This window comes from Haplochromis burtoni, unplaced genomic scaffold (assembly GCF_018398535.1).
Source record: "Haplochromis burtoni strain Fernald_Lab_line unplaced genomic scaffold, NCSU_Asbu1 Contig_81, whole genome shotgun sequence".
Classification (NCBI taxonomy): Eukaryota; Metazoa; Chordata; class Actinopteri; order Cichliformes; family Cichlidae; genus Haplochromis; species Haplochromis burtoni.
In genome coordinates this window covers 1324042-1340619 of record NW_024582442.1, presented here as the reverse complement: position 1 = coordinate 1340619, position 16578 = coordinate 1324042, and the positions used below count along the sequence as shown (strand labels likewise).

The 16578-nt window shown below is 46.5% G+C and overlaps 1 protein-coding gene across 1 annotated transcript in view; it reads left to right on the top strand.

Annotated features, from left to right (window-relative positions):
- LOC102294054 (retinoic acid-induced protein 1) overlaps positions 1 to 16578 on the top strand; it is a 55634-nt gene that overhangs the window by 32149 nt on the left and 6907 nt on the right. The window contains exon 2 of the mRNA XM_005925448.2: positions 9966 to 16562. Coding sequence (XP_005925510.1) covers positions 10044 to 16562 — 6519 coding nt within the window. The 5' untranslated portion in view covers positions 9966 to 10043. The remainder of the gene's footprint in view (positions 1 to 9965; positions 16563 to 16578) is intronic.

The following is a 16578-nucleotide window of genomic DNA, read 5'->3' as shown; positions in this document are numbered from 1 at the left end:
TGTGTGTAAGTGTATGTGTGTCTGTGGCAGAAAGATGTGCTTTGATGGGCCAAACCAAAATGGGTCACTGCAAAATATGAGCCGTTTCACATCTGTTTTTCAACCTCAGAAAGCAGCACATTCGCTTGAAGCGAAGGTACGTTACCTCCCTGCGCCTGCTTTTTGGGCGAGCCGAAGTGGATTTCAGGTCTCGCATATGAGAACTTACCCGACGCGCTCGTTCTTGATTGCTTTGCTTTTGTCCTCTTCTCCCGTGTATCATCTTTCTCCTGCATCGTTTCTTTCCCCTGCTCCACAATCCTCCCTTGCTGGAGGATTCTGATGGAATACCAAGTAGCTCTGCGGCCCACTTTACAGGACCCTAACTCCCTTGTGTGTGTTGTGAGTGCGTGAGAGGGAAAGGGAGGTGGAGAAAGAGAAACCTGGAGACAGAAAAGCAGAGAAGTGTGTGGGCATGGGTGAGGTTACCTGCACTGTGGGAGCATGAATCCACATAGTGCTTCTTTCTCTTTATTCCTTTTATTCTGTGGCTATATCTCTCACTCAATCTGCACCCAGCAAGGTCATTTAGAGTCCACCAGACACAGACGCATATGTGCACATACGCACACACGCACACACACACACTGCAGGAATATTGCAGTCAATCAAGCCTGATCATTAGGCTCTATCCCTCTTTTACACACGAATGTATTCATGCTAAGCGCTTGCACATATTAGTAAAGAGTTCCGCAAGCCAACATTGACTTTCGTTTGTTGTCGCCCACCTACACACTGACAATGACTCGCTCACACAAGAGCACAAAAACACCAGGACACGGGTAACGAGCAATCAGGTTTATTTGTCCTGATTCTTGTCACAGGGCCTCGTATCCAAGACAACCTTTGCACCAAAGACGCACAGCCTACAAATGCGTGCTTGATTGCATGTGTGTGAATGTCGCCCTCTTTCGCTCATCCCTCTCTCCTTCTCCACTCGGACTCGTCTCATCACTCCGTTACCATGTCAACAAAGCCAGGTTTAGTCCTTCAAAGGGCAACGCACGGCAGCTGCCCAACGGAGGTGACCGCGCTGAAAGACAGAGCGAAAGAAAAGATAGATGATAGGAAAAAGAGATAAAGGAGAGTTGTGCAGACGAGCAGGAAAAGGGAGGGTTCGATGATTTTTGGGTCAAGGCTATAAAAAAAAGAAGAAGATATTAAAAGAAATAGGTGTCCAGGACTTATCCTTTCACAGCCTGCATGCTCATTTTCAGCCTATTGTTCAGCAGGGAAGTGAAGCAGTTTATTAATAATGAACAAAGTGATATAAGAAGTAATAAAGTCAAATTGGAGTTGATTTGCGAAAGAGCTCACAGAGCTGACTAAATGCTGCTGATTTGAGTCTGAATCGTGTCAAATTGTTTTTCCTCTCTGTGAGGGATAAAACAATCAATATGTAGTTATCAAAGATTCAGTGCAGAACAAGGAAATCTCTGCACAACTTGTCAAAGTATCACGTACAAACTGGGAGCCCTCTACTTTTCCAGGATGCGATTAAAAGCGAAAGGCCGTCAGGTTATGGCTGCAAATAGAAAATAAATGAAGACCCTGTAAAGATATCAGTGCACATGTGCCTATGGCGCATGAATAAGGAGAAATGTCGGCGTCATAGTCTTTAATATCTGACCACATAATATTGTACTGTTTTTATTGAAAAAAAAATGCACAAAACTAACATGTGACTAATCTGTGTCTGAGTGTCCTGATTTTCACTGCTGTGTACGCGCTCACAAGGATTGCCTGTGTGATTGCCTCATGCCACTCAAGGTTTTCACTTCTCTGATTGGCTCTGTGGTTAGTTACTATGGTGACTGCAATCCCTATTGTTGTTGTTTATGGCCTAACACGTCCCACTGTTTAGTTGTTCCTGTCGAAAAGGTCATTGGCAATCACCAGCTTTTCGGCCAAATAAGGGAAATAGATTGACACAGATGCACATTTGGGCACCGTCCAACTGCTAATGAGTAGAACGTCTTTGTTTTCATGCCACAGACAGAGAGACAGAGGAAGAGAGAAAGAATGATATTTTATAGGCTAGTGGGATAACCTCTGCACTCTGCCTTAAGAGCCAGATAGGGATTCTGAGCCTAAACCTCCCAGTAGATTGCTGTGGTGGCTGATGCATTTCTCTCTCGCTTGCAGACAGACACATCTGCCTCGCTTTGTCTCTCTGACCTTTATTTATTCTTTCCCGCTGAACCTGAAGCGGTGTGCGTGTGTGTGTCTGCGTTTCTGCAGTCAAGAGTTTCTGCTTCGATTCTTCCAGTTCCAGGCATTTAAGTAACTTCTGTGAAGAGTGCGTGCGCTTGCTGTTCACGAGTTCATGTGTGCATGCAGACATTTGTGTCTAGAGTCATGTCTGCGAATGCCGATGAGTCATCCCCAAACCCCAGAGACAAGACGACATCTCGCACACGCATGAACTCCAATTACATCAAATGTAGACCTCAGATTAGCTGGATTCCTACGTGGAATCAAAGTCATCTCCAAGATCAACCTAAACAAGACTCACATTTAGATGATATGGAGGCATTTCAGCCTTAAAATGTTGCTGGATATGAAATTGGTTAAACAGGGAATTTGGTGACAGACTAGTTAGCAGAGCAGTCCAAGATGGGAAGAGCAGTTCCTGATCAGTCTGATACGTTTTCACAAGAACACTTAGATGACATCTAACAGTTTTTCTTTATTTAAATGATCTGTATTTCCATTTTTTTGACATAAAATGCCACAAAATTTCTGGATCTACATCTGGATCTGAACCAACCGTCAAATTTAATCACGTAAGTTTTGGTCAAACCAGATCCCTGGTAAAATTTCCATGCAAATTTTACTGTAATTTTTAAGTGATTCAATTTTAGGTTGTTTTTGTAAAAATACACAAGAAAAATTAACTATTCATTCATTTTCTTCTAATTATCATTCAACTTCATTGACCTTCTTCAATAGTAGCAGAGGCAAGCGTAACCTCGTATGTCTACATTTGGCTGCTTTCGAACACTTACATGTAGCACACGGTGAACGCTGCATTCATACATGTGTAAAACATGAATTTCAATAGGGTGGCGTTACACTTGCGGGAAATGATGACTCCAACATGTGCAACGACTTCTCAGTAGGTGCCACTGTGCCACAATTCGTCCTACAGCACATGTAATACTAGATTTTTCTACAGTGAATACTCCAGTTTCAATAAAGACCAAAAAAATGCCATAACACATGAAAGAACCACATCTGTAAAAAAAAAAAAACCACAAATCGGCCTCTGTTGGCTGTGTTATCTCTGGCTCCCCCTCCTGGCTGAAACTTAAATTTGGGTTTGACGTGAACATAAACTCTACACTGTCAATTAGGAGCTTTCGCCTTGTTTCCTCTAAATCGGCCCTTCAAGTTAGTCTCAAACAGGCCTCAAACACTATCTATCCATCAGTCTGCCCGTCTGTCTATAAGTGTCAGTTGCAGGTCTCCGCCCCCTTCTATGTCTCCTCCAATAATCTATGTGACTGGCTGCGGGTGAACCCCTGTGACCTCCAGCTGTGTGTCATGACAATGGGCCACAGACAAATGTCAGAGCAGATATTGGCTTCTTCCATCTTCTAAGCGTCTCCTTTGGGAAGGAACCCACCCACACTGTCTGGGCAGACACTGCGCAGGAGAGGAGGAGAGAGGCAGAGAAGCTGTCACTCAGACTGACCACCTGTCCAGTGTGTTGAACCTGAGGTGATGGAGTTAAAGGGCAGAGCATCCACAGAGAGAGGGGGAGGGCACGCACAGGAAATCTGAAGAGGCCAAGTGATAGTTTGAGGCATCCGAACGCTCTGCGTCGTACTGAAGTGTGTGTAATTAGGGAGGGGATTGCGGCGTACTGATTGGGAGCAGCAGCCGAGTGGGTTGCTGTGTTATTTTGGAGCGTGCTGTGTTAAGCAGGGTGTTAAAGGCAGATGTGTTAGACATGAGTGTGTGTGTGTGTGTGTGTGTGTGTGTGTGTGTGTGTGTGTGTGTGTGTGTGTGTGTGTGTGTGTGTGTGTGTGGTGCAGTGAAGAGAGGAAGGGGGTGCAGGGAGCATGGCATGTTTGGGTTATTTTCAAATGCGTTGTCAGGTTGTCGAGGAGCATGTGAGCCGAGCTTTGGCGTGCGTGGTGCTAGGTTGCGTTGTGATGATTCCGGTGGTGGTGGTGAAGTGTGACTTTTTGTGAATATCTGTGATGAGATGCGTGTATATGTTTGTCTGCGTGTGTGTGTGTGTGTGTGTGTGTGTGTGTGTGTGTGTGTTGTGTGTGTGTGTGTGTGTGTGTTGTGTGTGTGTGTGTGTGTGTGTGTGTGTGTGTGTGTGTTTCCTCCCAGGCCGCTCCACCTCCCGAGCAAACTGCCTCTGCATGCATAATTAACTGAGATGACTGGGGAGGTAAACACACAGGGAGACGTCCCATCCCTCCACTCTTTATGCCGCCATTTTTTTTGTATGCGTGTGTGTGTGTGCCTGTGTGTGTTTGTTTGTGTCAGACAGACAGAGTGCAAGGAAAAGATTTGAAGCAGAAGTGCTTCAGAGTCACAGTTGATGGAACGAGAGAGAGAGAGCTGTCTGTATCTCCCTTTGTGTGTTTGTGTGTGTGTGTAAGTGTGTATGTGTGTGCGTGCGTGCGTGCAATAGAGAAAGGAGATAAATCCCATCTCAAGCTGCCTCTGAAGATGATGCGATGAAAGCGAGGGAGAGAGAGGATAAAAAACGAATGAAGGCTGTAACCAGTCACAGCTCTGCACATTATGAACCATCCAGCGGAAAAATCCGATTCAGCCATCTCTCCCTCCCTCTCGCTCTTTCCCTTCTGTCTTTCCATCCTGAATGTGTTTTATTTGGAGACCGACGCATTCTAATACTCGAGATGGGACACTCCTGCTGTGTACGTCCTTTTAATGCATATGGAAAGTCATACACAAGGTGACTTCATGGTTTACAAATCTACAGTAACACACCAAAAAAAAAGAGAAGGCCTTGATGGAAGCTTTCTCGATAAGAAGCGGAGAAGTGCTCCGCGGTAATCAATCACTTGTAGCAGCTCATGTTTGTGTGTGAAGCTGAAGCATTTGGCTAATTATGGACCTGCATAGTAAGTTTCCACACATCTACAATTTTGCATGCATTGGACCCCGGTGTGTATGTGCATCTGTGTGTGTGTGTGTGTGTGTGATGTTTGCTGGAGCTCATATTTCCCAGGAGCCCAGGTTGTAAAGCCCACTCAGTCAATCATCGCTCCTCCTCTGTCCTCTGCATCCTCATCTTCCTCATCCTCAAACTTATCATTCTATCACTCTTTTCCTGCTTTTGCATCCCCCACACTCAATTCCCCCTCCCACCCCCCGATTTTGCTCGGTCTCGTTGTCTTTCCCCTCTTGCTGCCATTCTCCTCTCTATTCAATGCGCGCGAGAGAAAAACAAAGAGAGAGAAAGAGAGAAAAGGAGAAGAAAGAAGGGAGAGATGATGGAATAATGGAGGAGATGAGCACCTTCCCAGCACAGATAACATTGTGTTGAGAAACGCAAGAAGACAGTCTATTTAATAAGAAGGAAGAGAGAGCAAAAGAATTTGCATGCCTCTCCGCGTGTGTGTGTGTGTGTGTGTGTGAGGGACAGCGGGCAGTACGTGTGTTTGCTTCACCTTCATCCTCCTTTCTCTGCGCTCAAGCACCAGCAAAATCAATGTTAGCACTACCTCACTAAACAGACGCAGGTGGACTGATAGACAGCTAAACCAGGAAGATTTGGTGATCTCAGCATGCATCCTTCATTCGCTCTCCTCTCTGACCCCTACCGAGGCTGTGGCATAGCGCAACCATAAATGCAGCAGTCGGCCAACTCCACAGTGCCAGGGTTCTCTGTGGAAGATGGCTATGAAAGGAGGAGGCGCAGCACAGAGGTGGAGGAGAGACGTGCCTGGAATGTAGACACTGGCATATGCACGAGTGCATTTGGGTACAAGAGAAAAGACTGATGGAGGTGAAGTAAATTGATTGGGGAAGGCATTCCTTTGGTTTATTTGCTTCTTAGTGTGAGAGAGAGACATACACATGCACACATTTGGTTAAAAGTCCAATTAATCCTTATTGAGAGTGGACTGTTGAGGAGACGAATAGAGACAGACAGACTCAAATGCAGTGTGTTTGAGGCCATCTTATTCACTGTGCTTGGTAGGCTTGGTCCTTGTCCTCTACAAGCATGTTATATAGGTCATTGTGTAAACAAGTGTCCTACTCACACACAAACACACATACACACCACCTCAACGGGAATCTGTATCTGTGTGCATTTGTGTTTGTGTATAATTAAGCAGTACCAACATCTGTACACCTACACTGTACAGCACAAACCTACGCCAATAAAATCACTCACAAACGTGTAAGAATGTACGCAACATTCGCACACAGCTTTCTCCTATCACACGCACACACTCCGTGTTTCTGTGATGAATAATGCTACTGTGCATCTGGTGGGATGCACCACTGTCCCCGGGGTGGGTTGAATGCAGGGATATTGTGCTGAAGCTCCCCAACAAACACACATATACACTCAAACGCATACACACACATTCACAGAGGCTCAGTGCTCTGTCTCCAGGTGACGCTTTTCCTTTTTTAGATCAAGAGCAAGAACACTTTCCACCCCTCCTTCTTCTTTTATATGAATGTAGGAAAGCACCTCCCCTCCTCGAAAAAAAACAAAACCACAAAACAATCACCCTCCTGCACCTCTCCATCACATGCACACATACACACATTACAGGCAAACATCCCCTCATTCGCTCAGATATACCATACATAAACACTATAAAACCCCTTCTGGTGTACTGAGAGCATGCACACCAACACAGAGTGTAGCACTTCCTGCTTCCCCTTGGAGAAAATTGGAGTTTGCATCTGTGCGAGAGAAAGCAGGGAGAGGAGAGGCGGGGAGAAAAAGAGGGCTTGGATGTACCTTTCATGAAATGCTGCATCAAAAACAAGCCAGAAAATATTGCTTCACAATGCTTGTTTATGTAAGAAACTGTAGTTTCTGGAAGAGCTTGAGGAAAATAAGGAGAAGAAGAAGTTTGTGGATCGTGTTTTGAGACCTGAAACGGTTACAAATAATCTCCTAAAAACGTTAAACACACATCATTGTTATTATCCCGCCTACCTGCAGTCTGTGAACACGTGCCTGGCTTCGCTTATGCACGCCTGCATCTTCACCCACACCCGTACAAACATTATTTATTTATATGATAAATAAATAGCTGATTTCAAAAGTTCAGTGCGACACCTTTCATCGTGAAAAGACTGAAAAAAAGATCCAGGAGACACACAGATATATGCACATTTCTTCACGTATGAACAACAGTTAGCAGCTGGTAGTATTCTAAGAAATCTACAACACAGTTATTGTTGTGTAATCATCAGTGATGGGAATAACGGCATTACAAATAACGGCGATTCTTTTTTCAGTAATGAGTAATCTAACTAATTACTATTCCTATCGTTACAACGCCGTTACCGTTACTAACAAGAAAATGCGGTCCGTTACTATTTTTCAACAAACAGACGGTTGAAGCTGTGTTCAGTCTTACCGCATCTTATATCAGTTGGGAAGTAGCTATGTAAGTAATTTAGACAATAACAGAATCGATATAATATAGTTCAGTTACCGTATCATATCAGTTGCACGGAAGTAGCTTGTAGCCTACAGCTTTAAGCAGCTGGCGCGCTCCCGTCGGGGGCAGTATCACTTTCTGGCAGACAATCACTTTTTGGCACAACACCTGGAGCTAGGGGGCAAAACAATCGCATGAGTGCTGCTGTTTGACTGAGGAAGAATAAAGTAGTCGTGGTAAGCCAATCACATGACCACTTCAAAGACAAAGCAACAAGGTGATATATACCAGTTTTTAAATTGTGTTGATAGGCCACGTAAAACCAGAGTCATGATAAACAATATACGCGCATTTTTTCCTCAATATTGTCATCATGTTTGCTGTCTAAGGACAGCGCTAGCAAGCACTCTCTGCTTATGACCAAAAAATAAAACAAAACAAAACAAAAAAACGCCCGTTCTGTTAAGTGACGGCTGTGTGCAGAGAGGAATAGGACCCAAGGTGCAGACTCCAGAGACAAACTTAAACTCAAACAGCTTTAATGCTGGACTCAAACATAACATAACTGGAAAAAATCAAAATAAACTAACACCGGTGGACTGACAAAACACACAGCAAAATAAACGGTAGATCGCGACACGGACACAGAGAAACACAGGGCTTAAATACACAGAGGGAGCAATCAGGGAATGAGTAACAGGAGGGAAACACAGCTGGGGCAAATCAGGCCTAACGAGACAAAGGAAGCAAAACCAGACACATTAGCATGAGACATGGACTTTCAAAGTAAAACAGGAAACATAACAGAGACTGAAAAAAAGACACAGACTCACATGCAGTCACTACAACAGAGGGAACAGAGACGTGGGACCAGGGCAGACAGGGGAGACAGCAACTAAGGATTACACAGACAGAAAACCAGAACACTAAAACTCTAACCAAACCCCACCCAGAGAACCTTAACTAAAACCCGTAAAGCAAAGCTAGAATATAATGATATAATGAAATACCAAAATCAAAGAACCAAAAACACAAAACACTGGGTCAACGACCCAGGGACCCTAACACGTTCGTGTTGGTGGAAAAATGCACCATGTTGACCAATCAAAATCTGTTTAGGGAAGAGGGGGAAGTTTTAGGAGTGACGGCGAGAGAGAGAGAGAGAGAGAGAGCGAGAAAGAACAGAAAAAGAGAGAGAGCAAGTTTTGAGATGTGAGAGATTTGTGACGTTTAGCATGTTTGGAGTGTGTAGTTCATGTGTTGTCTTGTGTAGTTAGTGTGTAGTGTTGTGGATAGTTTTGTGTTGTGTGTCAGAACAATGAGGTGACTGCTGTCTCCAGGTAGAAAACAGGAGTGATGCACCTGCTGCTGTCAGACCTGCAGGTATCAGGCTGTGATGTTCTCCTTTATAGTGGACAGAATTTTTTTTTTTTTTTTGGAGTGGCACAAATAATTTGTGTGGCATCTTATAAAATGCAGAACAGCTGATTGTTCTGTAAATAGTTTGAAATGGTTATAAAAAAAGAGTAAAAGGTAAATGGCTGCAAATAACTTGCTGTGTGCAAAACTTGTGCATATGATTTTAAAATTCACAATTTATATTTGCATTTGAGGTTATGAAATATGATTCAATGAACATGTTTGTGGTTGTTTCAGTGAAAATATCACTTTTTTTTATCGGATTTGATGTTTTTGTCTGATTTTAGATCAGTTGTGTTAATACAGTATATCAAAATGAAAACATAACTGTAAATTCAGACACGTGAGGTTGTGCTGAAAAGAATGATACCAAACAAGGCAAAGTAAATAGTTGTTAAAGGTGAAATGTCGAGGTAAAATCAAAAGTGGTTAAAATGGCCAATTATACCCTGGACCCCAGAGGCAAGTAACGCAATAGTTACTTTTCAACTAATTAATTACTTTTAGAATCTGGTAACTCAGTTACTAACTCAGTTACTTTTTTGAAGAAGTAACTAGTAACTATAATTATTTACTTTTTCAAAGTAACTTGCCCAACACTGGTAATCATGTTATGATGATGAAGTGAATATATTTAAGGAGTGATCGGTGCATGTACCTGTGTCTGTGTGTCTGAATGTTTGTGAGCCGGAGTACAAAAACTGTCATCATTAGTTTCTCATAGAAAGGGAGAACTTTCCTTTGACTCCAGGTGAAAGTAAAAATAGATTTAGACACTGAATATCAAAGGAGAAGATGCAGAATAGCTGAACTCCAGGCTCAGCAGCACTAACCCTCATCATTTCTTCTTTTTCTCACTTTTCCCTCTCTCCCTGCCTCCAGAACCCCCAACCCCCCCTTTCCCCTTTCCCGTCTCACCTCACCTCCCCCTCCCTGCTCTGGCTACAGACGGAGAACGTTATGCAGTCCTTCCGTGAGCGCAGCGGTGGTTACCACAGCAACCAACCCTGCTACCAGCAGGAGCCCCATGAATTATCCCGCCTGGAGACCTACCGGCAACACCCGCATCATCCCCATCCACAACACCCGCACCCAGGACCCGGTCCACATCCAGGCCCAGGCCCGGGGCACACCAGGTCAGGCTACGAGGCACATTCCTTGGCAAACCCGACAAGCATGCCGACAACTGGAGGACCAGGAATTGGAGGCGGACCTAAGGACTGTTACAGCCAGCAAGCCTACGCTGGTTACCCAGGAAATGGCGGAGGAAATGGGAGTGGAAATGGGGGCTCAGCACCCTCACAAGCAAAGAAATCATTCAGAGGAAGCAAAGTGCCCCCACCGAATCCCAGTCAGCACCTGCAGGGTCCCGGGGGCTACAGTAATCACATGGGCCCAGGAACTTATTCAGCCCAATATATGAGTGAGGGCCACCTCCAGCAGAAGTGGGAGGACCCAGCGCAGTTAGCACAGTATGAGCAGGAAATGGTTGGACGTTTGGAGTCTAGTGGTACTCCTGCACCTAGTTCCTCCCAGTACATGGAGCAGAATATGCTGGGCCACTCCCAGACCCAGTGCCACCAGCCCTCTACCCCTGTCTATACTAGCCCCCACCACCAGCCCCATCCTCCCAACCCTTCCCCTTCACCTCTCATGTATCCCCAGAGTCACCTACACTACCCGCAGCACTCACCCTCTCCATCTACATACATGGAAAAGTGCAGCCCTATGGCCCACTGTTACAAAGGGTACAACTTGCCTCCAGGTTCTCAGTATGGCAGACAAATGAGCAGCCATGGCAATCTGAAGCAGGGGGCCTACAGGTCGAGCCAAAACAGTTACGGATATCAGCAGCCTCCCTCCAGAGGTTACGAGCAGCAGCCCATGACCAACCCCCAGGAACCCCATCCAAAATACCAACACTATAGCCAAGCCCAACAAAACTACTGTCTCTCAGAGTTGCCTGTCAGGTCCCCAGAACAGTATTATCAGACTTGTAGCCCCTCCTCGAGCCACTCCCCAGCCCGATCTGTGGGGCGTTCCCCTTCATACAGTTCCACCCCTTCACCGTTAATGACCAATCCAGAGTCATTCCAGTATAGCCAGCCACCTATGACCCCTGGAGCAGCCTCCTCCTCTTCATCATCTTCAGCTGGCATGCAGGAACAAGCCAGTGCCAACACTATGTTGATGCCCCCACGCTCACACCCCTCACCCAGCATACCGCACAGCTATTCCACAACACCGCAGGTCCCCACAATGAAAGAACGCTTCTCAGAGAAGCTATTGTCAAACCCCAGCTTGTGGAGTCTGAATGCTCTCACCTCTCAGGTGGAGAGCATCTCTAATAATGTACAGCAGCTCCTGCTTTCAGAGGCCCTGGTTGCAAACAAAAAAGGCAGTAAGCGCAGCAGTGGCGGGAGCAACAGCAGTGCTGGAAGTGCAGTATCATCCAAAAAGGGTGAGGAATACAAAAGTCCTCCATATCCAGACAGTGGTGGCAGTGTGGGTGGGGGACCTATACAGGATGCTTACTGTACCCCACAGCATCAACCGCTGCCCATGGAAATCCATGAGGGTGGCTACTCCAGCAGCAGCGATGAACCGCTGGACAGGGGCTACTACTACTTTGGCCAGGGCAGAAGTCCAGCCCAGGCCCATAACAACACACAGCTCAGCGTCGACACAGCCTCTTCATGCTCCATGGCATCTCCCGATGACATGTCTACCAGGTCTGGCGACTCAGGTCTGCACAACCTCACCCCTGACCCTGCTAGATGTCAATCAGGGCAGGGAGGAGATGGCATGAGCACTCCAGTGAAGAGCATTAGTGACGAGAGATCTCCAACAAGCATTACAATCCCCAGTCCCATGAAGCAAGAACAAGATTCTCCCTCTGATATGCAGCACATCAATGAGCCTGTCAAAGAGAATTTCGAAGAATCGGCCTGGACAGAGAAATCTTCTGATAAAGAAGAATTGACAACAGAGAAGACGCCTGACCACAAGAGTGAGAGAGATGTGGACACGACAAAATGTGGAAAGAAGCTAGAAAAATGGTCAGATGAAGAGAAATGTCCAGATGTTTACAGCAAAATAAACAAAGAGGGGACAGGAAAAGCCTACTGCTATGAGGAGACAGTGTACCAGACTAAATATGAACCTAATGCAGGAGACTCGGTTGAACAGTCACCGGCAGCTCTGTCTGATTCCAGCCACAAAGATCATTTTGGCCAGGAGATGAAATCAGAGACATACAAATCTGAGTCTCCAACTGCATCTGAGAGCTCAGTGAAAACATTGCCATTCATTTCCAGGGGTGACCTTGAGCAGGATCAATACTCCACAGGGAAGGAGGACAGCTCAGAAAACACGTCTCCAACTCCTCAAGTTGAGGCCTTGGAAGACTGTGTCTCAGACAAGAGAGACACAAGAGACCTGGACAATGAAGGAGAGGGTGAAGAGGAAGAGAGAGAAAAGGAGAAAACCAATGCAGAGGAACAAAAAGAAACAGAGAAACAAGAGAAATGTTCCCTTTCACCACCTCTGTCTGTAGAGGTGAGGGAGGAACTGGGGAAGGGTGGGGAATTGACCGAGTCATTGAAAGAGGAGCACATGAATAAAAGAGATGAATTAGAAAAGATGTCTGGGGATATTGGCAGCAAGACAGAAAGCCAGACTGCTGAGCTCCATTCTGACAAGGAGTTTGCAGGGGGACCTGCCCATCCAAACTCAGCAGCAGTAACGGCCGCAGCAGATGCCTCTGAAATGGAGTCAGCAATTGGTGACACTGCCCCTCAGCCTCAGTCTGCTATGCCAGTCTTCTCTGCTCTCAATGACAAGGCAACACCTCCATCTCAGGCCAGGGATCATATTGATCACAGTGACGCTAAAGTGCTGGAGCCAGACTCTCCTCAGCTACCAGGGAAGTCAATACTTCCCTCAGCCCCCTCCTGGGCAGACACTCCACCTTCCCCGAAAAAAGGTGACGAGGACATGGAACCAGGCATCAGCTGTTCCAGCGCTGTAACTCCTTTGGCCAAACCAGAACCTGTGGCTCCATCTGCTCAGCCGAGGGCATTTGGACGTAAGCATGCCAGGGGCAGAAGAAGAATCATGCATTCAGGTGTGGGAATCAGGCAACAGCTAAGCTTGGAGAGGGAGGGGGAAAAGGAAGAGGAAGGAGGCCACTCACACACACAGAAAACAAGCATGCCTCCAAGCAAAACCGAGCTGTTCTCAGATCAAATGGATCTAGCCCATCAGGAATCTATTGTGAGTCAGACTCCCAAAATGCTAAGTGATGGTTTTCGTTCACGAATGTGCACACGCTCATTCAACGCACAAGATTTGCCACCTAAAGCCGAACCTCATGTAAAAAGAAAACCAGGCCCAAAGCCAGGTTCAAAGCCTGGGCCAAAACCAGGGCCAAAACCTGGTGTAAAGCCAGGGTCAAAACCAGGTGCAAAACAAGGGCCTAAACTAGCCCAAAAACCTGGCCCAAAACCAGGGCTAAAACCAGGACCAAAACAGGGACCAAAACCTCTGCCAAATGAACCAGAACTGCCACCGAAAATTGAGACTCCTATAAAACGAAAACCAGGACCCAAACCAGGTTCAAAGCCTGGACCAAAACCTGGGTCAAAACCTGGATTAAAACCAGGACCAAAACCTGGTCCAAAACCAGCTCTCAAGCCAGGTGCAAAACCAGGACCTAAGCCTAGACCCAAGTCTCCAGGCATTTTGTCCCACACTGACACTGCACCCATCAAGGCCCCAGTGGGCCGGCCCAAAGGTTCACTTGCTAAACCTAAATTGTTGCAGCAGGAAGAAACCACTCAGCCTTTCGTGGGGCCACAAAGCAGGAGTAGGAAGAGCCTGAAATCTACAATATCACAAGTAAACCAGGGAGCAACACAAGAGGAGCAACAAGCACACCATGAGCTAAAGACGCCAGAGAACGAGAGCAAAAATATGGTTTTGAGATCCAGGAAGCCCTCCCAGGAAAAACTGTCAAAAGAAAAAGAAAAAAATATGGGTGAAGATATTCTCACAGAGACAGTCACAGAATTTAAAGCCAGCGATGTTTCTCTTAAAGAAGAAGAGCTCATAACTGTGGAGCAAATGCTCTCCCCCATTCAGACTGCAGTCACAGATAATGAAGTTACAGGAGACCCACCCACACCACACATGCCACCTGAGCAATCTGAGGAAAAGATCCCTCTTCCACTAAAACGGAAACCTACTTCAGAACTTTCTACACCATTAAAAAGAAAGAGGGGTCCAAAACCCAAACCAAAAACGTTACCGCCTCAGCCCGCCCTGGTGGAACAGGCCGTCCAAACACCTAAAGAGAAGGTCACACGTGGCCCACGAAGAAAGCGAGGGCCGCCTAAGAAAGAACCTGTGGTCACTCCCATAACCAAAGACATTCTGGCCAACACCAGTGGACCTGACATCACTAGTGACCCGCCCGTGGTGCCTCCTCAGTGCCCCACTAAAACAAAAGTTCTCCCACCACGCAAAGGCAGAGGACAGAAATATGAGGCCATGGTGCAGAAGATTACATCTCCTAGCTCAAAGAAACACCTCCCAATCCCCCAGCTAGACAGCAGTCTGACTGATGACATGACAACCAAGGCTTTGCCTGAGCGTATCTTAAAGGAAGGTGAGACGTCTATTGTGACGAACAGCACTGAGGTGATAGAGTCTCAACAAGATGGAGAGAAGCAACTTGAGGTGGGAGAGAGGAAAGTGGAGGTGACACAAGACAGAGAAAAGCAAGACATGAGTCCAGAGGCACCAACACTAGAGGGGGTGAGACAAGGGCTGGAAGAAGAGGTTGTAAATAAAAATGAAGCAACACAGGAAGATATTAAACCAGGGACAGAGCAGGATGTTCTAGCTGATAATGTCTGGAGTTCAGAGGCCGCAGTAGAAGACAGCGCTCCAGGTGAGTGGATACCGGAGGCCTCAGAAGGCGTATCTACAGCTGCCGCCAAGTCTGTGAGGACTAAAAGGAAGCGATGGGCCATGGTGGAGAGTACAGATGCCTCAGTGGTAGCCTTGGAAGCAGGGAGTCTAATAGTTACAACACCAAGACTAGCAAAGCAAAGGGCCATCAAAAACAACCATGAGATGCACCTGAAACAAAGGAGGAAGAAAAGAAAAGGCCAGTCCTCTTCAGAGGAAACAGATTTAGTTGAGGAGGCTAACACTGAAACAGACGAGCAACAGGAGAGTGTGGAGGACAAGGTCAACCCCACAGAGCCCACAGTACCTCTGCCAATCAGCACAGATGACATCATAGAAACTCCCCAGGTTACCAGTACAGACCTCATCCATAAACCTCGAAGAGGCAGAAAACCATCAGCAAGCCCAGCTAAAAGGAAAAGAAGCAAAGCCTCAACAGAGCCGATTCCTGGCAAGCCAATTAAGATCCACAAAAAGCCCGGGCCAAAACCCGGGATGAAAGATGCCATCGAGGTAATTGAGGCAGTAGTGAGGGCAGCAGGATGTGAACAGGAGGAAAAAGAGGAGAAAGAAAGACAAGAAAGGGAAAGAAGGGAAAAAGGAATCACAGAAAACGAGGAGACGTGTGTTATCGGTCCTGTAGTGACAGTATCAGAAAAACGGACCGAGACCATTTCTGTGAAGAGGATCAGGCGTAGATGGATCCATCAAAGGTCTAAACTGTCTTTCTATCCTTATGTACGGATTAACAACTCAAGAGACTTTTCTTCCTGGTGTGCCATAGTCAACAAGGCGGAGGATGCGGTCGTATTTCAGAGACGCAGAAAAAAGGGCATCCTCAGAATGAGGAATCCTTTCACAGTTGCAAAGGTAGTGCCACACACTGCTGCCATGCTGCAGGGACCCACAATAAATAAAGATCTCGTTGGGAGGTGTCTGACATGTTGCCTGTGTGGGAAACCGGCAAACTACAAAGACTTAGGTGATTTATGTGGACCTTACTACACAGAGGACGGGGTTCCACGGAAAATCTTGACGATTACACACACAGAAGCCTTCAGGGAAGAGTTGGACAAGACCAACGACGACAACAGCGGCAGCAGCGAAGAACTGGGCAACTCCTCAAAGAGTGAGACTGAGGGCACCCCAGAAACGGAAGGAAATACAGAAGCAACCGCTCAAGAGGGAAGTGTTAGCAGTAGCAGCAGCAGGCATCACTGGCGTTTTCGACGGGCAGAAAGAATGGAAAGACCGGGTCGGGAAGGTGGCCTACGAAGGTTAACTCTCCGAGAGAGGTTCAAGAGGATGAAGCAGCTACAGGCCGTCAACACAGGAGCCCCCACGGACCAAGAGGGCAATGAAAGCTTGTTCCAAAGGCTACAAATGGAGGCAGAGGCTAAGGAGCACTGGGCCCATGAAAACTGTGCCATCTGGACCAAGGGGATAATTATGGTAGCTGGAAGGCTATACGGACTGAAGGAGGCAGCCAACACCTCAGCCCAAACGGTACGACAGCAGTTAT